Source organism: Typopeltis vanoorti, chromosome 1, assembly GCF_054136105.1.
Source record: "Typopeltis vanoorti isolate ZY-2024b chromosome 1, IOZ_Tvanoo_1.0, whole genome shotgun sequence".
NCBI classification, from domain to species: Eukaryota; Metazoa; Arthropoda; class Arachnida; order Uropygi; family Thelyphonidae; genus Typopeltis; species Typopeltis vanoorti.
This window is the reverse complement of record NC_143549.1, coordinates 65,887,574-65,912,548: the sequence shown is the minus strand read 5'-3', so window position 1 is coordinate 65,912,548 and position 24,975 is coordinate 65,887,574. Positions and strand designations below refer to the sequence as shown.

Below are 24,975 nucleotides of genomic sequence, written 5' to 3'. Positions count from 1 at the left end.
AGTAACTAAAGTTTACAAATATCAGTGGAAGGGAATATTTTGGAAAGGAGCTCTAATGTATTGTGTTCTGTGTAACATCAGTAAAAAGAAATAACACATTAAAGTTGTAAGTGATTGTTCTTCTCACCCCCCCACCCCATTGAAGGTGTATAGGGGTTTTAAATGTTTGGAGTTTATGTAAGTTTATGTCTTGCCGATGTGCTTATTGAATTTGAATGCAAATTATTATTATTATTATTAAGAAAGACATCCAGGGAGTCAGAGACTCATCGAGGGAGGCCACATACTACACACACCAGCTATCATACTTATTCTTGAATTCACACGGCTTTCACTCACAACATCCAAAGGCAATCCATTCTAATCATACACCACCCTCTGAGAGAAAAATCTAGCTCTCACACTCTTCTTGGCGGCCTTCATCCTTAGCTTCTAAGGATGCCCTCTCGTTCTTTCCTCACCCTCCATAAATTGAAAAATTCCATCAGTTGAAATCTTGTATGATTTTCAGAAGTTTGTAAGTCTCAATCATATCACCTCTCTTTCTTCTGTTTGCTAGTGTCTGCAGTCTACAAATTCTCATTCTGTCTTCATAATCAGTATTTTGCAATCCTGATAACATTTTTAACACTCTCCTTTGTACTCTCTCTCTCTTTCCAATATATCAGAATCACAATGGAAATCAGGAGACCAGACCTGCTCACAATAGTCCAGGCGAGGTCTTATCAAGTCCTTGTAAAGAGCAAAAATAACATCCTTATCTTTACATGTGAATGTTCATTTCAGCATTGCAATTATCTTTTGAGTTATATTTGCAATCTTTGTCACATGACCCCTAAACTTCAACTTCCTATCTATCAATACTCCAAGATCCCTAGCCTCATCAGTTTCTTTTAGCCTAATCCCACCAATATAATACAACATTGGATATTTAATCATGCCGAAGTGAATGACTTTACATTTACTCGCATTGAACTGACACCCATTTTCCCATGCCCACAATTCCAGCCTATTCAAATCATTCTGCAAGTGCTGTATATCAGCAGCATTCCTCATTACCTTATCTGTCTTTGCATCATCATCAGCAAATAGTTGTATGTTGCTTGTCAAATCCTTTCCAATATCATTAATGTATACAGATTGAATAACAGTGTACCAAGCACTGATCCTTGTGGTACACCACTTTAAAAAAAAATTTTTTTTATTAATCTTTGTCTACCCTTACATCTCGTCCAGACTTGATATAGGCCTAAGCCTTTACAAGCGTTTTTCCCTATGCCTGTTCTAGTTATTCTAGTCCCTATTTCCCTATGCCTATTCTAGTGTTCTAGTTATTGTAGTCATTCTCTTGAGGGCCCTACAGGGCACACTGGTGCCCTGTAGGACCCTCAAGGAAAGAACTTTTGTATTCTTCTTCATAGGCATAGGGAAATGGGGACTAGAATAACTAGACATATGGAGCGCAGATAACATGGCATATGGAGCGCAGATAGTCCTTATAACTATCTGCGCTCCATATGCCATGTAAAGGGATGGTGGTGCTGGTAAACCTCAGAGTTACCTCCATGCTCCTCCCATATCTTACTAACTAGATCTTGGTTATTTTTATAATAGTTTACTTTATTATTATGGCTATAGGCTAGTGGGCACCCTGTTCCCACCATCTGGGCATCAGCTATCCAACCGTTACCATCTCTAATAAATTTAGTGTAATCCTTTATCCAGCAAACAAAGTTTGTGCCTGAAAGTATCTTCAGGGGTAAGGTGGTACAACACCGGGAAACTCGTTGCAAAGGTGGAGCAAGATAACATCACTCCTATCTCAGTATCTCCCATAATGCAAAACACATCTCCTTGCAGATATGTCTAATGTTACGCATTAAGGGAAGGGCCACTACCAGACTAGTTTCGACCTTTATTGAGGTCTCTTCAGTGGGAGCCAGGCCCAAGTGGAGATACCAGGTAGAAGCATTAGCAAGGTCATCTCCACCTATAGGAGTTGCCAAGTAAGGCAACTTACTTGGCAACTCCTAGTTAGGGTAAGGTGTTGTACCACCTTACCCCAGTCCTGAAGATACTTTCAGGCGCAAACTTTGTTTGCTCGCACTTGGATAAAGGATTAACTAAATATATTATAGTCTAACCAAGTGAAAAATAAACTTTCACCATCTCTTTAAATCACTAAGTCTGATTTACACAAACCCGCAGAGGTCCTATAATGTGGTTCCATCACGGTCTCCCAACCTTTGTTCTTAAAGGCGGTTGTTCAGAATGGAGACCACTGCATCATGCCTTCGCATCCATGGACGTATCCTTCCCCATGGGTGCGGAAGCAGCACTGGGCTATATGAAACAATCTCTCACTGTAGTGCAGCCAGCCCTACAGTTTGAGTCGTCACTACCCCCATCGAGCTATGCGGGCTTGAGTGGGCAGGGCATTGATCCTCGTCCTGATAAGGTCAATATACTTGAACCCAGGGAGGAGTCTGGTGCCATCCCTTGCTCGATCATGCTGGGGAGGCACCAAATATGACTCTTTTAAAGGAGCACCATCTACAGAACAGTGCAGCAGAGATTCTCACCTTGTGTTCTGCAAGTGCTGACTCAAGGTACCTTGATAATGGGACCAGCCTTTAGCATGCCTAAAGTCTTCTTATATTAATGGGTTATAGAAAGCCTCTTGCAAATAGGGGAAGAAGATAATTCTAACTTTGCGATTCTGGACAACTGCAGGTGTGGGATCAGCCATCTAAGTGATGGAATCCCGAGTCCACCATCCTTCACCCTCGCGTGGAAATATGCAGTAGGGGCAGGTGGCAGTCAGAGCCATGATCTCATGGCTGAATGGATAGCCCTGTCCATTTGGGATAGTATCGAGATACATCCAGCAGGTCCTGCCAAGAACCAACTTATGGTAAAAGCGTGGTAGGGGATAGATTTGTTGGGGCTTGAGAGGAGCTTTCCTCAAAGAAGCAATCCCAGCTTCTAGGATAGAAGGGACAGAAGACCTTCCCTTTGGGGTGAACATGATACCAAGATATCTCCACTCTTCCAGGATGGTCAAAGCATGCAATGGCCTCCTGTTCAGGGAAAACTCTAGTCTTGACCTTAAGCTTCTTGTCACCAATTGACCAGAGGGGACAAGAGCTAAAGAGCAGGACTTCTTTACATTAATAGAAAGGCCTCGAGTAGAGAAAAAGTCAACTGCCCGGTCAAGGAGTTCCTGCAAGCCTATCTTAGTAGAGGCTACAAGAATAAGATCATTCACAAAGGCCATAACATTAAAGGAAGAAGCACCTAGTGAGTAGCCTATATGGCTAGGAAGAGAGTGAAGAAACTTATCTATGACACAGTTAAAGAAAAGGGGAGATAGAGGATCACCCTGGCGAACACCCCGCACTACAGGAATAGAAGTCGCATGGGACCCTACAGTGATAGTGATGGAGCTATCCAAGTATAGCTCCATAACATAGGAAAGAAAGGGTTCTGGACATCCAGCAATAGACAGTGCTCGAAGGAAAGCAGGAAGGGAGATGCAGTCAAAGGCCTTTTGGAGGTCTAGCTATGCCATATATATAGAGGCTTATGGCAGCGTCGGGAATTAGAGAAAAGAGAAGAAAGAAGATGTATAGTCTTGGCACAGTTGTCCGAAGGGACAAAAGCTCGCTGTCTATAATTATGCTATATATGTTGCTGAAGTCTTTTAACTAAGATTTTATGAAAGAGTAAGTATCAGAGGGGAGATGGTAATAGGTCTAAAGTCTGATGTACAGCCTGAAGTTTCTTTTTTCGGAATGAAGATAGTTCTTGAGGCACGTAGGTATGGTGGTATTGCTTTACTGGAAAGGAGAATGTCTGGAGGCAGAGAAATTGGATGGAAGAGCTGCTTTAATCTCCTGGATGGAGACAGGCTGGTATATTTGAAGGGCAGGAATGGACCTCGATATCGTAGGTTGGTCATCTCATCTGCTCCACCTCCACACACATAAGGAAAGTGTGGAGATGGAGCAGAAAAGACTGTATTCAATAATTTAACAAAATCATCATGTAAGTAAGTCTGCTGTAGGTGGAGGGGAAGCACTGTCAAGGATGGTTTTGGCACATTGCCCCCTATTCTTTTTATAGAGGGCCTGCATAGCTGCATAGACCCTCTTCCTGTTTGACAAAGTCATTGTAAAATGAGATGTAGGCTGATGTTGACGAGGTTTCAAGTGTTCAGAGAATTCAGCATGGAGGTAGTCATTTAACTGATCTATGATATCCATTCCCAGTAGGTGAGTCTGGATGAGAGATTTAAGAAATTGATGATTATATTCCAGAAGAGAAGGATCATCTAGAGATGATGTCAGTCTGAGAATCAAAGCTGCTTCTTCAACAGCAGGATGGTGGCTGGAAGATGGAGAGGGAGGGATAGGAGATGTGGATATATTACCTGACAGCCCATCCCTACCTGTGGCGGATGGGCTGCCAATTCTTGAACTAAGGATTTGTAACTGGCTTTCTGTCTATGACACTTGATGGCATCCAAAGATCTTAATGGGGACACCTTAAATAAAGCCTCATTGATTTTCTTTATCCCTTGAGCTGTCGACTCGATCTCATGAGCGCTGAAGATCTTTTCTTCTTCGGCAGTCCAATGTGTTTTGACGTGCTCCATTCTTATTGCAGCGTTGGCTTCAGCTGGATGTTTCGAGTTGCAATGCACGCCAAGACTGACTGCGGTGGAGAATGCACAATCGCAGACCTGACATATGAAGTGTCTGAGATTTGGAACCCCTTGGCCGCCGGAACAAGCATGATAAGAACTTGAAACAATGGGTTGATGACAATCCTTGCAGAGCTTTCTTTTAACTTTCTTCATGAGGACACCGCTGGGACGAGTGGCAGGATCACCTCCAAACAAGAAACAGACATCTGGAATCACACTCAATGAGTTTCCTGGCTCTGGCCTATAAGAGTTGGAGCCTTCATCTGATGAGTTATTGCAAGCAAGGAAACTTAACCCTGGAAGTGAGAAATAGCGTAGCAAGCCAGTCAGTCACCCGAAGGTGTCCAGGAATCGCCCCTAGGAGACCACCTACTGCCATACTTACGAAGTGTCTCAGGGGGATGTGCAACCCAATTCAACAAAACCTTAAACCTTGCAGACTCAGATCCCCTGTATACCACTTTTTGATATCTGTCAGTCATCCATCCTCTTATCAATGCTAATATTGTATAACCCAAACCCATTTTCTCCAATTTATTCAACAGTCTACCATGTTGTATTCTGTCAAAAGCCTTAGCAAATTCCAAAAGTATTATGGTGCATGTATTCCTCTTGTCTAGTTCAATGCTAACATTGTTATAGAATGTGAGCAAATTGCTAAAACATGACCTTCCCTTAGTAAACTCATGTTTCATTGCGAAGTAGATTCACTGTCAACATTTCTGAATGTGAGCCCTAACCAATTTTTCCAAAATCTTCACCACCACTTCTGAGATACTAATTGATCTATAGTTGGATACATTGGTCTTTGCACCACCCTTGTGCAATGGAATTACCATACATTCTTTCTGTTCTGAGACTTCTGTTCTGTGACTCATGTCGCAGCCTGGTCAAAGGAATGGCCAGTTCAGCTTGAACACTCTTTTAGCACATGTGCTGATATTCCATCAGTCCCTGTTGCTGAATTCTTATTCAATTTGTGCAACAGCTCTAAAACCTTGGCCTCACACAGACACACACCCGCATTTCTTCATCTAGTGAAGAGGTAACAGTGAGTTCAATGTTGTGTTCACCAGGTTGATAGCTTTTAACAAAATGGACACTCAATAACTGAACATCCTCTTCTGCATATGGAACCCTCACTTCATCTGGATTTATGAGTTATTCTTTCATAATTATTCTTTCTTTTACTCGCAGCATATCGATAGAATTCTTGTCTTTAGCATGCAGAGCCAGTTTCTTTTCATACTCAGACTTTGCTTTCCGTACAACAGTTGTGATTATTCTAGCCTGCTGCTTATAACCTTCATAACGGACGTCATCCTTATGCAAATGGTATTCCTTCCACATCGTCCTTTTCTTATGAATCTCTTGCTTAATAAGATTACACATCCATTTGACTCATACTCTATTTATTCTTCGAACTCTTGGGACACATTCTGATATTGCATCATTTAAGTATTGTTTAAATGCTTCCCATGCACTGTCAATATTCTTTCCATCCAGCAACCGATCCCATTCCATGAACTCAGTATACTCCTCAGTTGGTCATAATTTCCTACTTTGTAGTTCACATGTAACCTTTTCTGAATGGAACATTCATAAGCATAGTCACTTCCCAAGTGAGTACCGCATGATCACTGTCACCAACCGGAGGCAGAATAGTTATGTCTTTAACTGAAACACCCTTTGACACTATAATCAAATGCTTAGCAAATTATTCTGCTCAAATGGTGATCACTCCCTATTTCAAATTCTCTGTATGCTCTGCTCTAGTATCCTGAAAATATCACTATCAATAATAACATCAATAAGACTTTCTCATCTTTTGTGTCTATGTGAATTTGTGACAATCTTTATGTTGGAATATGCTGATACTGATGACTACTCTATATCCCAAACAGAAGCTTTGCACTTTTCTACAAATTTTCCTGAAGCATTGCAATGACTGGTGTTAGTTACCTACTCTCCTCTTGTATGGATACTTAGATGCTGATTATCATTCATGTCGATGTTGAGTGGATTAAACACGTCTGTAGATAATAAATACTAACTATTAATTATTACGCCAATATTTTGCTTTGGTCACCAAGGCGTCTTCGTAAGCACAAAGAAATACACTGGCATGAAGGCAAACAAACTGTGTAAACTGATGGGATCCTACAGTTCTAACTAGTACCCTCTATGAGTGCAATGGTAGAAACTCGCAAAAGTCTCATGATGACAGTTTCCCAGATTTTAGGTAAAGTGAGACAGCTGAATTTAAGATTTGGCATATGTTGTAATGCTATAGCAGATTCTAGGAATAGTCTCAGATTTGTACTGCTCCTGTATAAGAGGGAGGTTTCCCCCAATGAATCCAGTGATTTGTATCCAAGGCATGGTCTGCTACTCCAGAATGGGTAAATTAAACTTGCCAAGAAATTATATTCATTGTTGGGTCAGAAGTCTTAGTCATTTATCTGCATTCCTCAAGCTATGTGATTACCTACTAGTTGTCTTGCTTTGAACCTTAAGCAGTCCCAATTTTTTTTTTTTTAGTGAAGATGACGAATTAAATATTGAATGGTAGTCATTGAAATAAATTTTTCATGGAATAAGAGTGAAATCGGCCAAAAGTCCAGTCCAAGATAGCAGTATACAAGACCGTGGTCATCCAAGTTGAACGTGTAGATCAGAGTGTTGGTAGGAAATAGTGCATTAGGAAGCCGTGTTATTCTTTTAGATACATTCACAAACTCTTCCTCCCACCACCACTCTCAACAACAGGTACAACTAACCAATACAGCCCACAATCTTTGTTCCAGATTAATCTTCCTTTCAACTGAACTCAACCACATACAAAACACCTTCCTTTCCAAAGGCTACAGTGATTACAGAATTAAAAAAAAAATAATCAGTTCCACCCCCATTCCCTAGCCATCTCTTCAGAAGGATTTCAGAAATGCCATCACCATACCCTACATCCATGGCACATAAGAGAAAATAGCCAGGTCCTTAAAAAATTATAATCTCCACACAGCTTTTAAGCCCCACCGTAAACTTGCTACTCTTATCCGTTCTTACCAAAGATCAACTCCCTCCTCTGTCAGTACCTGGAGTATATTAAGTACCTTGTTCCTGCAAGCTGGCTTACTTCAGACAGACAGGTAGATCAGCAACCATCCATTTAGAAGAACACAAATCATACATCTGCAATCACAACTAAGGGTAATCTGGCCTTGCAAACCATGTCTTGGATACAACCCACAGGATCTCCTGGAAAAAAAAACGCTATGCTCCACCATAGTAAATTCAAAAAAGAAAGACTGTTTTCAGAATCTGCAGCAGCACTCAGAAATCAACCAAATTTAAATAAATACAATTGCATAAAACTTCCCAAAATTTGGGAAACATTAATTATCAGAGATCCCACTTTACATCCTAGACCATCTACAAATGCCCATAGAAGGTGCACTGCCTAGAGTCACCCTGTTTCACTTAGTATTGTCTTGTATTTGAGTGTGTGTTACAAGAGTTAATTGTGATCCTTTAAGATGTCTCGGTGACTGAAACGAAATATTGGAAGCATTAAAATTAGTTTTTAATCCTTTCCTAGTGCTGTAAATATTCCATTAAACCTTCAACATGAAGATAAGTGTCCTATATCCATCAGGTATTTTCAGAGGATTTTCCTGTAGCATGATTATATATTTCATTTCTTTGAAAATTATGGAGTTGTATTTCAAAACAAAAAATATTACAGCATTGAAAACACTAGGATTTTTTATTTTATTTTAAATATGGTTCCCACTCACAAAAGGCTACTGGTAATCTATAATACTTTTGTACTGTGGATGGGTTAAGGATCCCCCCCCCTCCCATTTTTATCAATTTTATATATATTTTGCATAATTTGTTTATTTTTACATAATCCAGAAACCCTGTTCTAGAGACCAAACATGAAACTTTTTGAAGCCACTTCAGGCCTCCAATAAGTGAGGCAATGGTCTCACACTGAGCGATGAAATTTGTCTCCCAACTAATGACAATCATGAACATCCATGCCCATGGTGAGATTCGAACCCATGACCTGTTGGTTGGAGAGTGGGTATGCTAATCACTCAGATAATGAGGTCAACATTAATTTAATATCAAAAATCTAAACAGAATTATCATGCATTTTACATAGTTATTTTTAAACAATATGTATAATGCTATATATTAACAAATGATAATTGACACTGGTTTAATAGGCCATGATAATATAGATAAACTGACTAGTTTAGCCACATGTGCTAGTGGCTTCTTCTGGGTTAGGAAGAACAAAAAAAATACAATAAGAAGTAAACATGAGGTGAAACTAGTTGGTTTAACTATCTATATTATCATGAACTATTAAGCTGCATATCAGTTATCATTTGTCACATTCAATTTTGGTCGATCTGATCATGGTACTAGGCAGCTTTGAAGATTTTTAATTTGGTTCTGTGACCTATTTCATTAATCACTGTTTGGTATTACCTAAATCAGTGTATGATTGATTAAATGTGCAATTAGTTAATTGTAGCAAAAAACTATGTCCTAGTTCCTAATGCGAATTTTTTTTTTTTAAATTGAAATGGAAGTATGTGCAGAATACTTACTTTTAATGCCTTATTTAATTTTTTAATCAATGCTGTATTAATCATTTTTCTTAATAAAAATCACTTATAAATATCTTAGTATGTCATTCTGACTGTGTCAAATAAGTACCTTTATTTCTGTTATATCTGTTGAAATGCCATTTTGTCAAATGTTTTCAGAAGTATAACTCTGTCTATTCCTATGTGGTATGCTGTACATATGCTAAGTGATATTTTTTTAATGCAAAAAATAGGTTCATGTTTTTTTATTTTATTTTAACAGGTAATCAACAGGCTTGGCCTAAATTCACTAGTTCCATTTAATCCTAAAGAACGAATTATTGAATATATGCTTCCTGATCAAGGCACAACTTTAGTAAATAAGACTCTTTCAAGCTTTATTCACACAGTTGCTGCACGGACACCAGCTCCAGGTGGAGGATCAGTTGCTGCTGCAGTTGCTGCACTGGTAGTATTTGTTTGCAGTCACATCCATTTCAGACTAAGTTTATTTAGTAACATAGCAAATCACTGTATTTCATCTGAGATCCGTATGAGATGTTAAAGAATCCTGAAGTGTTAACACAAAGGTATGTCATCAACATCATTTCTTGGAATATATCCTCAAGGAATGTACAGGATTCTGTAATAATTCACATTTATGATTTCACTACTACTAGTTTCTCATCAACAGTTTCCTCTAGACTGTATTATTTGTTTGGTCTCTAAATTTTTCCAGTTTTTGTAAAGCATCCAAAACAATACCATTCCATTAGCCTTCCTTTAGGTCTTTCTCCCTGCCATTTTTTTGCTTTAATATATCTATTTTGGTTTCTATTTATTTTTAATATCATGTTACCTCTGGTCATGTTTAAGCATACCATTCTAAGCATGCTTGTTATTCAAGAATGTAAGAATGCAAGGAAGGATAGTAAGCATTCCTGAATTCTAATGAAAATTTCTGTTCCTCTGAAAGTTGGATAGAAATAATCAAATTTCATTATATTTAAACTGGTACTTGTAATTTTCTTTATACCAGTAAGTATATCACCTTATTGTTAAACTACTCTGGATTAGAGATAATTGTGGAAAGTAGAAAGCACAAAAACCCAACATAATTAATGGTGTGGACTTTTTGAGAATGATATGTTGTCATGAATGCAACATGTATACATGGTGGAATATAGAGAGTATCTTTGTGGAGAGACTGAAGAAGATGAGAGAGGATATGGATATGTCGAAAGTGTGATATTCTGTTGGACTATGCATTATTGGTAAATGCAAAACTTGTAAATTGAATGAAAGTGCATAATTGTGGGGGAAAATGGTTGTATGAATGACAGAATGGAAGCAGTTGCAGCAGCACTAAATGATTATATAAATCACGGAATGGAAGCAAGTGGAACTATGGAAGCAAAAAAATTATAGCTGAAGAAATGAAAGTGAGTGACACTGGAAGCGAAAGAAAGTCGGGATGAGGAAATGAAAGAAATTAATGATAGACTGACAGATGGTATAATTGCCAGGATGCAAGACTTGAAAAATTAGTTGATCAGAATGAGAAGTTGAAATAAAAAATGTACATAGTGAGACGAAATTTGGCGGATAAGGATGGATGAGTGCAAAAGGTTAGAAGAAGAAAAGCAGAGAAAAATTAGTTGATCAGAATGAGAAGTTGAAATAAAAAATGTACATAGTGAGACGAAATTTGGTGGATAAGAATGGATGAGTGCAAAAGGTTAGAAGAAGAAAAGCAGAGAAAAAGAGGTGATGAATGAATCAAGAATAGCAATGCATGGAGATTCCATTATTAGAGATGTGGTAAATGAGAGATTCCATAAGGTGTGTTTTTCCAGGAGGAAGAATTAGTAGGATAATTGATACATTAGATAAGAGAAGCAGATGAGCAAGTGAGGTGGTTGTGGTGGTTGTTGGAACAAATGACTTGGTTGGACATAAAAAGCATGTAAGAATGGATATCAGGAAGTTGTTGAGGAGAGTGAAAGATAACAGTGTGGTTAGAAGGGTGGTCAGTGTGTTGTCTAGATATGATAATGGTGAATTGAGACAGAGCAAGGTTCATGAATGGTATGTTGACAGAGATGTGTGAGGAGAAGGGAGTGGAGTTTGTGAATGTGAGTAAAGGATGGAAATGTGCGAAAGTGACAGGTTGCATTTAATGGATTTGGTATGAGTCAGAAAGACTGTTGCTGCAAGGATGAACAATGAGTGATGAGAGCAGAGGAAGTAAGAAGTGAAGAGAGAAATTGGTGAGACTGAAGTGATTATAAATGAGAATATTAATACTGTGAGTGAAAACGATAGGATGAAAATGCAAGATGGACAGGGAAATGGGGGGGGGTCAGGGTGAACAGGGAGACAGTATAAGGAAAGTGGCATAATTGGGCAGAACTGGTTATAGACCTCAAAGTGAATATGTTTTCCGTGAGAATATAAAGGACAAGAAGGTAGGGGTGTTGTTGATGATAGCAGGTGAATTATGTTTGCGCCTATTGCAAGATATAAATAGTGGCAATGATTTTGAGTTAGTATGATGCTGAGGTAGGTGGAGGTTGACAGGAAGAGAGATTTAATTGGGTGCTGCTATAGGCCATGAAATGTGGAGGAGGAGGATGACGATGAAGAAATGCATATAAGTAAATTTGGTTAGTGAACAAGGGAAGAGTGATTATTAGGAATGATTTTAATTATGGCAGTATAGAATGAAATGAAGATATAGCATTTGGGAATGAGAAAGATGAATTTCTTGAGAGAACTGTTTTAGGTAGTATGTAAAGAAGGGCACATGAGGATCAAGAGGTTTAGATCTAATAGTTTTATTAGAGGATGTAAATGTGAGTAGGGTTTTGCACTTCCCTCCAGTTGGTGAGAGTGATTATGAAGTGATCACCTGGATTGTGACTAGCCATATGAAGATTTCTATGAGGAAAGGATATATGTGGAATTACAAGGCTAGTGATTATGAAAAATCTTAGGAGACAAATGGAGCTATAGCATGAAATGAGGAGGGAGATAAATGATGCATGGAACTGACCAAAAAGATATTTAAAAACATTGATGTGTGATTGTACTCAAAAGATCAAAAGACTGAATAAAATAGGTGTCAAATGGATGAGTAAAAGGATTAAGCAGGAAATTTGGAAGAAGAGGATACTGTGGAGGCAGCACAAGATAATAATGGTAGTAATCAGTTGCATGAGGAATATGTTTAGAAATTGTCTATTTTATTTCATCTCTATAAAGAAGATTTTTATTCTGAGTTTATTAATTACACAAGGGTTCAATTCCGATTGGTGCAATGACTTTTAACTATTTCTTTTAGAATCCGGAAAATTATTGACTCAATATCAAAAAAAAAATATATATATACAGGGTGTTCGGGATAAATTTGACAGTTTCGTAAGGAAAAAGAAAATCTTCTTTGTATCTATTAAATTTAATGAATTGACAAAAAAACATTACAGGCAGAGTTAATTACAATACTATCAACAAGATTTACTCAAAATAACCACCATTAGCATCGATCACAGCTTCAATTCTGCTTCGGAACCTCGAACAAGCTGATGCTACAGTCTCCCTGGGAAGGGCCGCAAAAACTGTTTTAATTTTATCCATTAACTGGGCTTTTGTATTACTGGAAGTGCGATTGGTGTCTTTTTCAACTGCACCCCATACAAAATAATCCATGGGGTTAAGGTCTGGGGAGTTTGGAGGCCAAACATTTGGACTGGTGAAGTCGTAGAAATTTTCAGACAACCATTTTTGACTTTTCCCAGAGGTGTGGCAAGGGGCCGAATCTTGCTGCCATACATACGGCCTACCATTGGCTACCCTTGTTATCCAGGGCTTGACTACAGTTAGCAACTCCACGAACAAAGCCCGAATTCCAATGCCAGGGTTCTTCAACACCTGTTCCTGCAGATTTGCGAGGAATTCTGCTGTACGAACGCAATCAGATCGTCTGCTAGGGATCTTTCTTCTTGCTACATCCTCGTAGTCACCATTGCAAGTCTCTAGTTCATGCCTGATTGTTTTTACTGTATTCAGGGAGCATTGGGCAGCAGTCGTAATATCCTTATTTTGATGGCGGGCACGAATCATCATGATACAAGTTATTCTCTTCCATGATTCAGGTGGGTTCCAGCTATCCATCCTTTCTGACATCTTGTATATAAATGAAGAAGGGTCCAAACTTTTAAATGAAGAGAAGTGTGTGTTAATACATGTAACTTACGGAAAAATATAATTAATTATAAATATGTCAAATTTATCCCGAACACCCTGTATATACTATTATGACCTTTTCTTGACTACTAGTATTAATAAATTAAAGACGTAATTCTGTATGTTAGTCAAGTAAATATTAGTTTAATATCCAATGTTTCACTGACTGATATCTGTCAGCATTTTCAAAGGAATACACTGGTAAGCAATAGAAAGTAACAAAAACTAGGAAACTAACCGACAATTCTAAAAATTATATAAAGTTATCACTGTGCTTGATACAATGATATAATACGTGTGTCGCAAGCGCAACGTTTTATTTGTTGAGATATTTAATTTAATTTTCATGAAAGTTCATTTCTTTTTGGTTAAATTATCTGATTAGAGTTTTCCATATATCTGGTAAGATTAGGCCTTGATTCTTATTTAAGTTACCGGTTGAACGGGCGACTGTAGCAGCTTCTTTAAATGTTTTGGAATGGTAGTTGTTTTCTATGTAGGGCATATGACTCATATCCCATTCAATATTATGGTTGGTAAAGGCAAAGTGTGAAGAAAGGCATGATATATCCTGTCTGTTATTCCTTACATAGCCTATGTGTTCTTTCTTTCTTGTATCAAAACTTCTAGATGTCTGTCCGATGTAATTAATATCGCAAGAACAAGGTATGCTATAAACTCCAGAGTATTTGTAGAAAGAATGGCTATTTTTCGGTGATCTTATAAACTTTTGAATGGTCACAATAGGTTTGAAGATTACTCTGATATTATATGGTTTTAGAAGAAGAGCTAATTTTCTGGATATAGCACTAACAAATGGAATTGTTATAAAGCTGATGTATTGGGTTACATCTCGTTGTCTTTGTAGTATGCGTTCAACAGGCAACTTAAATAAGAATCGAGGCCTAATCTTACCAGATATATGGAAAATTCTAATCAGATCATTTAACCAAAAAGAAATGAACTTTCATGAAAATTACATTAAATACCTCAACAAATAAAATGTTGTGCTTGCGACACACATATTATATCATTGTATCATGCACAGTGATAACTTTATATAATTTTTAGAATTGTCGGTTAGTTTCCTAGTTTTTGTTACTTTCTATTGCTTACCAGTGTATTCCTTTGAAAATGCTGACAGATATCAGTCAGTGAAACGTTGGATATTAAACTAATATTTACTTGACTAACATACAGAGTTAAGTCTTTAATTTATTAAAAAAATATACATTTAATGAAACTAAAACAATATATATACACTTTAAATAAAATTACATAACTACAAAAATAACTGGATCCAAGGGCTTCTAAAATAAATATACCTTTAGAGATTTTCTTATCCAGAAATAAAAAATCATCCATTTTCTGACTCATTCTACTATTACATCGTTTGACATATACTTAATCACATCTACTAGACTAAACACCTTGTGTTTCACAACAAAATTGTTCATCAGAGTCAGTTTCTTTGTTAGACCCTTTCCGAAAATATAAAAATTTTCTTCTTTTCTATGGGATCCTTTTTCTCCCTTATGTAGCATAAAATATTATTTCTCCTATCTCACTGAAGTATAAATATTCCCTCTTGCAGTTCTATTTGATGCACAATTTGTACCACAGAAAGAAATTTCTACTACTACTCCATAAACAACATATCTAAGTTGAGCTCTTCATGTTATGCCGCTTTACAGTTTCAAATTTCACCAATTGCTTTTTCCATAGTAATCTGGTGCCCTTAAGACAGAAGATGAAATCTTCCATTCAGCATTTCCTCGAACATTCAATTAGAATGTCGACTGCAATTTTATTTACCAAATACTTGTTGACAGTCTCAACTCCTCCAGTTTAAACACTCACAGTTGTGCAATTCCTTTTCAGAATCTTCTATTAATATTCTCCTGACTGTCATGTAAAACTTGAAAAACTTCATAAGAACAAAATTCTCCAGTTGCCGTTCTCACAATTTCCATTAGCTCTCTACTTGTTTTCCTCGTTAATCCCGATACCAAACACTTTCTCTCTGTCAGCTGTCAATCAATCTCCTCGGTGAGCATGCGCACTCCATGTAGACGGCAAGCGAGAAGTTACGTATAATGGCTGATACATTGTTTCTGTTTAGGTAACGAGAATGCCTTTACAAAACACAATAAATATCTCAATGCTTAATAATTTTAAATTACAGTAAAAATCTGAAAAACTATCAGAATCTAATAAATTTATCAATTTCAAATGTTTGACATTTCATTTTGACAATAATATCCGTAACGGGCACATCGCAAGTGCCGATGTAGTGTTAAGAAACCAAAAACTAATGATATATAGAATAGAGAAACAATTGTAAAAAGATTCATAATTGTGAATTATGATTATTTTTACAACTATAAAGAGTAGGCTAGGAAGGTGACTCATTTGGTAAAAACAGCAGTATGAGCAGAAATCAGGCTGAGAAAAATCCTAGAAAGATTTTCAGATATCTGGCAAGTAGAAGGAAGAATGATTATGAGAGGAAGGCTTAATTGTGGGTGAGCAGGAGGTATATGAGGAAACAAACTTGATGTCAATAAAGTGATAGAATTTGATGACATATCACCATGTGTCTTAAAGGAATGTTCCAAGGAATTGGCAGTCTTTTTAATAAGTTTTACAATAGCACAGGTTCCAAGGGAGTGGAAAGAAGATAAAATTGTTCCTGTACATAAAGCTGGCTACAAATTTTAGGCCAATCTGTATATCAGGAGTTGTGGTTAAGATACTAGAGAGATTGGTGAGAACTGGGATAGAGAAATGGGTTCATAACAAAAAAAAGTTTTTAAAATTTGGAAAGCAAAGATGGGATGCAAAGTATGCACTTGGTGGGAGAAAAAAATTTTAAAGAAGATAAAGGAGATGAGAGATCTGGGAGTGGAGGCGTACAAGGAACTGAAATTTAGGAGCATGTTGTACAAGTTGTGACGTCATCACATTGGATAATGACAACGATGTAGAGGACCTTGACATGCAGAAATAAAGACGTTATGTTTCCATTGTATAAGGTCTTGGTCAGGCCTCATGAATTTTTGTGCATACATTTGGTCATGAGGATGAGTTAGAAAAGGTTCTAGAAAAGATTTGCAAAGGTGGTAAGTGATCTTTGGAATGTGGAGTATGAAGGCAGATTGAAAGAATGTAAATTCCAAATCCTTGTGAATAGGAGGAGGGGGGAGGATATGATTGAGACATCTAAGTTAGTGAGAGGGTGCTTAAGGGTCAAAGCTGTATAACCAAGAGGAGACCTCCAAGCCCTTCAAAGGAATGCAGAGAACCAACCAGAGCTTCTGACCTAATGTCCAATCCTCACCTTCTCGTGGTGCTCCCTGTTGGGTATCTACCTGGATACTGAATGAACGAGGATGGGCTGGCAGTTTGGGATTTAGCCCACCAAATTGTATTCTTATTGGCTTAAACCAAAATACAAAATGATAGTACAACATGACAAAATTTCATTCCGGCTGAGGGCATTGCCCAGTTAAACAAAGCCCCCCCGTTGTTTTCACCAGGCAACCAGAGCGAACAGCGAAAAGTCAGCTACTGGAACAAATCTGAAAACACACCTCAACTCAACATCATCCGAGTTAAAGATCGGTACTATCAACATAAGGAGCCTGAATGGCAAAAAATGGAGTTCACTGAGGAATTAGATAAGTACCAGATCGACATAATAGGGGTGACTGAAACAAAAAAAACAAAAACTGGTGAGATCTTTCTGAGCAATAAATATAAAATGTTATATTCAGGCAATGACAATCAAGGGAAAGAAGGAGTAGCCATAGTATTCAACACTAAATACGAGGCTAATCTTCATGAAGGGCAGGCAGTCTCAAGTAGAGTGATGTGGGCAAATATCAGAATGAGAACTGGACAACAAGACTTATTTGTGCCTATGGTTCCACAGAAGGTTCTACTAAGGTGAAAGTGGAGGAATTTTTTGATGCTTTAGAGAAAACAACTGACACAATGAAAAAGGAAAAGTTTGTCCTTGTTGGGGATCTAAATAGCAGAGTAGGAAATGATTGTGAGACATACAAAAATATTTTGGGAAAATTTGGAAAAAAGAGCAAAGCTAATAATAATGGCAAATACCTGTTGGATTTCTGCTCAGGACTGGACTGGTTATTACTAACACCATGTTCCAACATAAAAATGTGCACAAATTCATGGAGAGAAGAGGCAAGGAATAAAAAAAAAAAGTTTCATTGACTATGTTATTGTTGATAGTGATGTTTTCTCCCTGGTACAGGACACCAGAGTGTACAGAGGATTTGAAATTGGAAGTGATCACCATTTAGTATTGAGCAGGATAAAATTGAATTTCATATTGAAAAGAATAACATGTAAGAAAGTTTTAAAGCGAATAAAAGTTGAGCAGCTCTCAGATGTGAACTGTAGACTAAAATACATAAAGATTATTGAAGAAAAAATGAAAGAGTTTGAGAACAGGAACCAAACCTTGGAGATTCAGTGGCAAGCCTTGAAGAAAACCGTGATTAATTCAGCCAGAGAGGCATGTGGTGAGGTTGTCTGCAAGGATAGAAAAATCAGAACTCCATGGTGGACACAAGAAGTTAAAGAGGCAGTGAAGGAAAAGAAGAAAGCATATCAAAAAGTCCTGAAAATAAGTCAGCTTGTGCTCTTAGAGAATACAGAGACAAATGTAAGAAAGCTAAACACTATGTAAAACTGGCTAAACAAAAGTCATGGGAGGTTTTTCTATGTTCTTACTTTGGTAAGAACATAGAAAATAAATATCAAGAAGGTGGCAAAATATTCTGGAGGTTGTTGAAGAAGTTTAGAAATGGATGAAAGAGTGCTGTAAAAGGAATTAGAGATGATAAAGGTGACATGAAAACAGGAGAAAAAGATATCCTTGAATTATGGAGTAATTACTTTGAAAAACTGTTAAATGAAACAAGAGGTGATAACAGCACAGTGGTAAAAAAACACTCAACAGGCATACAGTCAGGAATGCATATCCAGACTTGATGTAGAAAAATCCATCAAAGGCTTGAAATGTGGAAAGGCAGCAGCAGTAGATGATATTCAACTAGAAATGCTGAACTGTAGTGTTAAAGTCTTACAGTGGCTGCACTGCATACTTCAGAAGGCCTGGACAGAGGGACGAATTCCTGATGATTGGAGTAAAGCTCTCATAGTACCCATATATAAAAAGGGAAATAAAACTGAATGTGAGAATTACAGAGGTATTTCCCTACTGAGTGTACCTTGTAAGATTTTTGCAAGTATACTTGAGAAAATGTTGAGAAAGAATTGTGGAAGAAAAGTTTGGTGAAGAACAAGCTGGATTCAGGCCAAATAGAGGCTGTCAAGATCAGATCTTTACTTTATGACAAATAGTTGAGAGGTCATGGGAATATTATAAAGATCTGTATTTAAGTTTTGTCAATCTGGAAAAGGCATATGGGTGTCAATGGGGCATTATATCAAGCAATACTTAGTCTTTATTTGAGTTGTAAGCCAGCAGCTAGAATTGAAGGAAGTATGGGAAGATGGTTTAATGTTAAATCTGGTGTGAGACAAGAATGTACATTATCCCCTCTGTTATTCATTATCTATATGGATCACATTATGAAGGAAAGTGGTATTAAACATGATATCAAAACTGTAGATGTTAATGTCAGCTCCTTTCTTTATGCGGACGATGTTATAATTTTAAATAAATCCGCTACAAGTCTACAAGATTCCTTGACTAAATTGAATAACTGTTGTAATAGATATGGTACGAAGGTCAGCGATAACAAGACAATGAAAATAGGCATTATTGTTGAAAATGTCAACTGCTTTTGTGAACGGAGAACCTGTGGAACAAGTAAAACATTTCAGCTACTTGGACACGATTTTTAGTGAAGATGGTAAATTAAATATGGTAATAGACAACAGAATCAGCAAAGCTGGTATGGTAGGAAGTCAAATGAATGAATTCATATGGAATAGAGAGAAGTTAGTCGGAACACTAAATTAGCTGTATACAAGTCAGTGTTGAAACCCATTTTAACTTATGGATCTGAGAGCTGGGTCAGAAGTAAAACTCTTGACCAAAGACTAGAGACCGCAGATATGAGAGTCCTGAGAAAGATTAGAGGCATGAACAGATGGTATCAATGGCGATATATTAAAAACGAGGATATTAATTTCTGGACTCTGACAATGTCAACATCCAGAAATGCATTAGCTGAGCTAATCTCAGGTGGTATATCACTTAAACAGAATGGGCGAGGAAAGATTAGCAAAACAAGTGTTCTCTGCCAGGTTTGCAGGAAAACGACCCAGAAGAAGACCAAGATATAGGTGGATTGATACGGTACAATGTTCCTTAGACGATAGAAAAATAAGATCTGATAATTTTGGAGTCTTGTCAAGTAACAGAGCGATTTGGACGATAATTGTAGATAGAAAGTTAGTAACGATGTAAATTTTTCATGTAGTACTATCATATTGTGTACACCTTTAAGGTACATGGCAGGAATTTGATGATGATGAAATTTTTAATAGAATGGGGGGAGGGTGCAGAACAAGAGGCCTTTCCTGAAAACTAAAAGGAGAGTGAGGAGAAGTATCTTTGCATGGAGAATGGTTGGTGTGTGGAATGCATTACCTGAGTGTTTTGTGATTGTAGACAGATTGAATCAGTTCAAGGCATTGTTGGATGAACTTTGTGTGTGCGTGATAGTGTAGCTCCCACTGATACTTCATTGAGAGCCAGATCCAGAAAGATACGATTGAAACCAGTCTTGGTAGTGACCTCTTCTCATAATGCATAGCAATATACATCTGAAAAAGAGTGTGCTTTGCATTATGGGATACCACGGGAATTGGTGTCAGGCCAATAGTCTTTATATACAGATAGTAGCCTGGTTGTTTAGGTGCTTCACATACAAACTTTGTTTACTTACACTTCGGTAAAGAATAAACAAGAATATTATTTCTTGGCAAGTATAATTTACTTTCTAATGAAGTGAAAAAAAAATTTCTATGACTTTGAAAGCTTATTTTTCACTTGGTTAGACTATAATAAATTTAGTTTAATCCTTTATCCAAGTGTGAGCAAACAAAGTTTGTGCCTAAAGTTTGCGGTGTTGTACTACCTGACCCCAGTCCTGAAGATACTTTTAGGCGCAAACTTTGTTTACTCACACTTGGATAAAGGATTGAACTAAATTTATTATAGTCTAACCAAGTGAAAAATAAACTTTCAGCATCTTTCTCTAAATTCAGAGTAATTCAATAAAAAGGTGGCACACCGTTTGGCAACTCCTATAGGTAAAGATGACCTCACTATTGCTTCTGCCTGGTATCTCAACGTCTGAGCCTGGCTCCCGCTGAAGAGACCTCAATAAAGGTTGAAACTCGTCTGTGTAGTGGCCCTTCCCTTAATGCATAACATTATACATATCTGCAAGGAGATGTGTTTTGCATTATGGGAGATACTGACATAGGAGTGATGTTAGCTTGGTCCCTTGCTACAAGTTGTCCGGTGTTATACTACCTGATCCCAGTTCTGAAGATGCTTTCAGGTGCAAACTTTGTTTGCTCACATTTGGATAAAGGATTAAACTAAATTTATTATTTCTATGATTATTTTTTCTTGAATAATATTTGCATTCAGTCTACATTTCATTTCTGAAAAGCAATTCTTCTTGATTTTGAGTCTTTAAAACTTACTTGCACACTTTTCTCTTCAGTATGATATTCCCTTTCATCCTGCTGAAAACTAAATAGTGATTGCTTCCTCTTTGAAATCCCCTGTATCCTCTTGTCATGAACCAGTGTGAAGATGCTGCTATCAACAGTGACCTAGTCATTGAGATTTTTCCTTCTTTTTTGTTGTTGTCTTTCCATGTGCATTTGTGCACATCTTTCTGGTGAAGCATGGTATAGTAATAACTGGTTAATATCCTGAAGAGAAATCCAGCATGCTCTTAACATTATTGTTATCGTTGCTCTTTTCTCTAAATCTTCCCTAAATATTTTTGTATGTCTGGTATTTATTACCTTCTCTACTGTTTAGATCACCAACAAGGACTGTGTGATGACTGGAGAAATTTCTCTACTACTTCCTCAGTAGAACTTTTTGTTGAGAGCATAGGCACAAATAATTCATTTCTGGTTCCTCACTTTTTTGTTTGTTGACATCACTGTTCTTAATATTGCTTACTATTTGAATATTCTTTTGTACAGTATTTCATACTCTAGCCACTCCATCTTTCCCCCCCTGATCATTATTACTTAAATAAAAATATCTTGTATTTGTTATTTAGAAGAATCTCTAACCTTTTTTTTTTTTCTACTACTTTTCTAATTCTTTTACCAATTTTACTTTTTTTCTGTTCCTATGAAAGTGTTTCTGATTGTGCCTATCTTGCATTTTGTTGATGTAGAGTTAGTGTGTTCCATTAGTTGACTTTTCAATAGTTCATTCTGATTCCCCTGATGAAAACAGCAAGACCTTGTTTAACTGGGAAGTGCCTCATCTAACATGACATTTCATTTCATTTCAAAAGACAACAGTATTGTCTTTTTGGTTTAAGCCAATACAGAATGTAGTTTTGTTAGTTAAATCCCAAATTGCAAGCTTATCCTTGTTTACTCAGCTTTTTGTGGACCTGAAGTGGCAACAGCCATGTTTGGCCTCCAGAGCAAAGGTCTGATTTCTGTCCCTCCCCACTCTTCTAAATGCAGTGTGAGTGATACGCTTCAAGGGCATTACTTCTTCCCCCACCTCCATTTCGAGGGTACATCAGTTAAAACTAATGCAGGCAGATGTTATATGGGCCTGAACCCTGTTAGCAATGAGTTAGTAGGGTTCCCAGTCAATAGGCATATAATCCTGTTGCTACATACTTTGCTAGGTCATGCCTGGAGAGGGAGTGTGAGTAATGATATGCAGGGAAGTATTGTTGAGGTCATGGAATGGGAAGGAGACAGGTCATTCTCTGTATGGTGCCACGTTCATGTGTATCTTGTCCCACTGCGATGAAACCAAACACAGTACAGTCATCCCTCGACTTACGTCCATTCGAGTTATGTCTGTGATCCCATAAAGGAATAAATGACATTTTCAACTATACTTTCAAACAAGACGCAAGCGAGCGTAAAGTAAAAAGTTTTCTATTTAGCAACAAGCATCATGCACAATGACAAAAACAGCGCATTCAGTTGCAACTTCAGTCAGCAATCGGCATGTCTTTAACATTTCCTCTGTTCATTTTGTGCTTGAAAAATAGGTTGTGTGTTTATTCATTAAATATTTCACGATATTTTGTGCAACAGGGCGGCCTACATGTCCAATCAAAAAACCTAGTGAAGAATCACAGAAAAAAAAAAAAAAGCGGTGAGCAATTGATCATGAAACGAAGTTGCAAGTTATAAAGTAACATGAAGCTAGTAAGCCTGTCAATATGATTGCACGTGGCTTTGGATGGTTTCATTCTACAGTGACAACCATTTTGAAAAATAAGGATAAAATCGTAGAGGCTGTGAAAGGGTCTACTTCCATTAAATCGACAATAGGGATGAAGAAATGACATGGTACTATCGGGTATATGAAAAAGCTACTTGCATCATAGATAGAGGAATTGAACCAAAAGCTCATACCCCCTCCCTTAGCACTATGACCATAACTGCTAAGGCACTACAACATGTTGAAGGAGAAAGCATGGCCTGATTATGACTACAAATTCAGCGCTTCTTCCGGTTGACTCATGAGATTCAAGTAGAGTTTTGCGCTGCATAATATGAAAATGTATGGTGAATCTGCAAGTGCTGATGAGAAGGTTGCAAAGCAGTTTGTGGAGAATTTGGATAAAATTTTTACGGGGGAAAATTATTTGCCACAGCAAATATTTAATATGGATGAGACCTCCTTGTTTGGAAAAGAAATGTCTGAGCAGACATTCATCCACCAAAAGCTGAAATCTATGCCCAGTTTCAAAGCTCTTAAAGACTATATTATGATTCTGTTAGGAGGTAATGTAGTTGAATATAAACTGAAACCATTTGTGATATGGCACAGTGAGAATCCACGAGCCTTCAAAAACATTAGGAAGCATACTCTTCCAGTTCATTATCGGAGCAATAAGAAGTTGTGGATGACTCAAAAATTGTTTGAGGATGCCTTAATCAACTGTTATGCGAGTGAAATAGAAAGCTATTTTGTGAAAGAAAATGTAGAATTTAAAATTTTATTAATTCTAGATAATGCTCCAGGTCATCCACCTTACATCGGTGATCTTCACCCAAAGATCAAGGTCATGTTTCTCCCTTCAAACACTACTTCATTGATCCAGCTGATGGATCATGGGGGTTCTTTCAGTGTTTAAGGCTTATTATCTATGGAGAATGAGCCATTTCTGCCACTGAAGGAAATGATCACTCTCATGCAATTCTGCAAAGCATTCAATATTTATCATGCTATTAAAAATATTGCTGTGGCTTGGGACAAGGTGACCTCTCAGTGTATGAGTGGCATATGGAAAAAGACATTAAAAAGGTTTGTGCATGATTTTGGAAGTTTTGAAAAAAATTGAATACCTTTGTAAATTGAGTGAAGAAATTGTGGGCCTAGCAAGTAATCTGAATCTCAAAGTAAATGATGATGACATAGTTCAACTCATAGAAAGTACCCGTGAAGAGTTGACAAACGAAAAATTGGTCATACTGGAGGAACAACATGTTACAGAAGAGGGAGAAGGAGAAAAGGAAGAGGGAAAAGAGAAACAAGAAGAGGTAGTTAAACAATTCACAGTGAAGGGCCTTGCAAAAATGTTCTCTGAAGTTGGCAATGTTCTCAAAATAGCTGAAGATATGAACCCCCAATGTTGAACTCTACTTATTAGTAGAGTTCAACATTGGGGGTCCATATCTTCAGAAAAAAAAAGGTTACACCAGAAGAGCTGCAGCCTGGTCCTTCACATAGGGAAGGTAATGAAGATGTGATTGTGTTTTTGATGATTATTCTCCTGTTTTATAGTGGCAGCAACACACAGTACAGTTTTATAAGGTTTAAAAATTAAATTTAAAAATTGACAGTCTACTTATTAGTTAAGTCCCTAACTCCCTATAACTGTTGATTTTATGTATCGACTTATGTCCGACCGACTCATGTCCTGCCAGATGGAACGGAACCCCGGCATAAGTCAAGGGATGACTATATTCCAAACATACCAGGATCCATACCCCCCCCCCCCCCCAAAATAAAATAAAAATTCACATCCACTATACAAACATCTGTGGCATAAATTCCAACATAAACAGTATTCATCACCACTTATAGACATCCAAACTGACCTTCTCTTATCAGAAATTGATTCATTTTGCCACAAGAGTGGCACTTGTGCTTTTATATGTTCTAGCATTGCCTGA

The 24,975-nt window shown here is 37.4% G+C and overlaps 1 protein-coding gene across 1 annotated transcript in view; it reads left to right on the top strand.

Moving 5' to 3' along the window:
- The window catches only part of LOC150110052 (formimidoyltransferase-cyclodeaminase-like), a 286,116-nt gene that overhangs the window by 155,715 nt on the left and 105,426 nt on the right, over positions 1-24,975 (top strand). Inside the window, exon 8 of the mRNA XM_090390935.1 lies at positions 9,596-9,781. Coding sequence (XP_090247061.1) covers positions 9,596-9,781 — 186 coding nt within the window. The remainder of the gene's footprint in view (positions 1-9,595; positions 9,782-24,975) is intronic.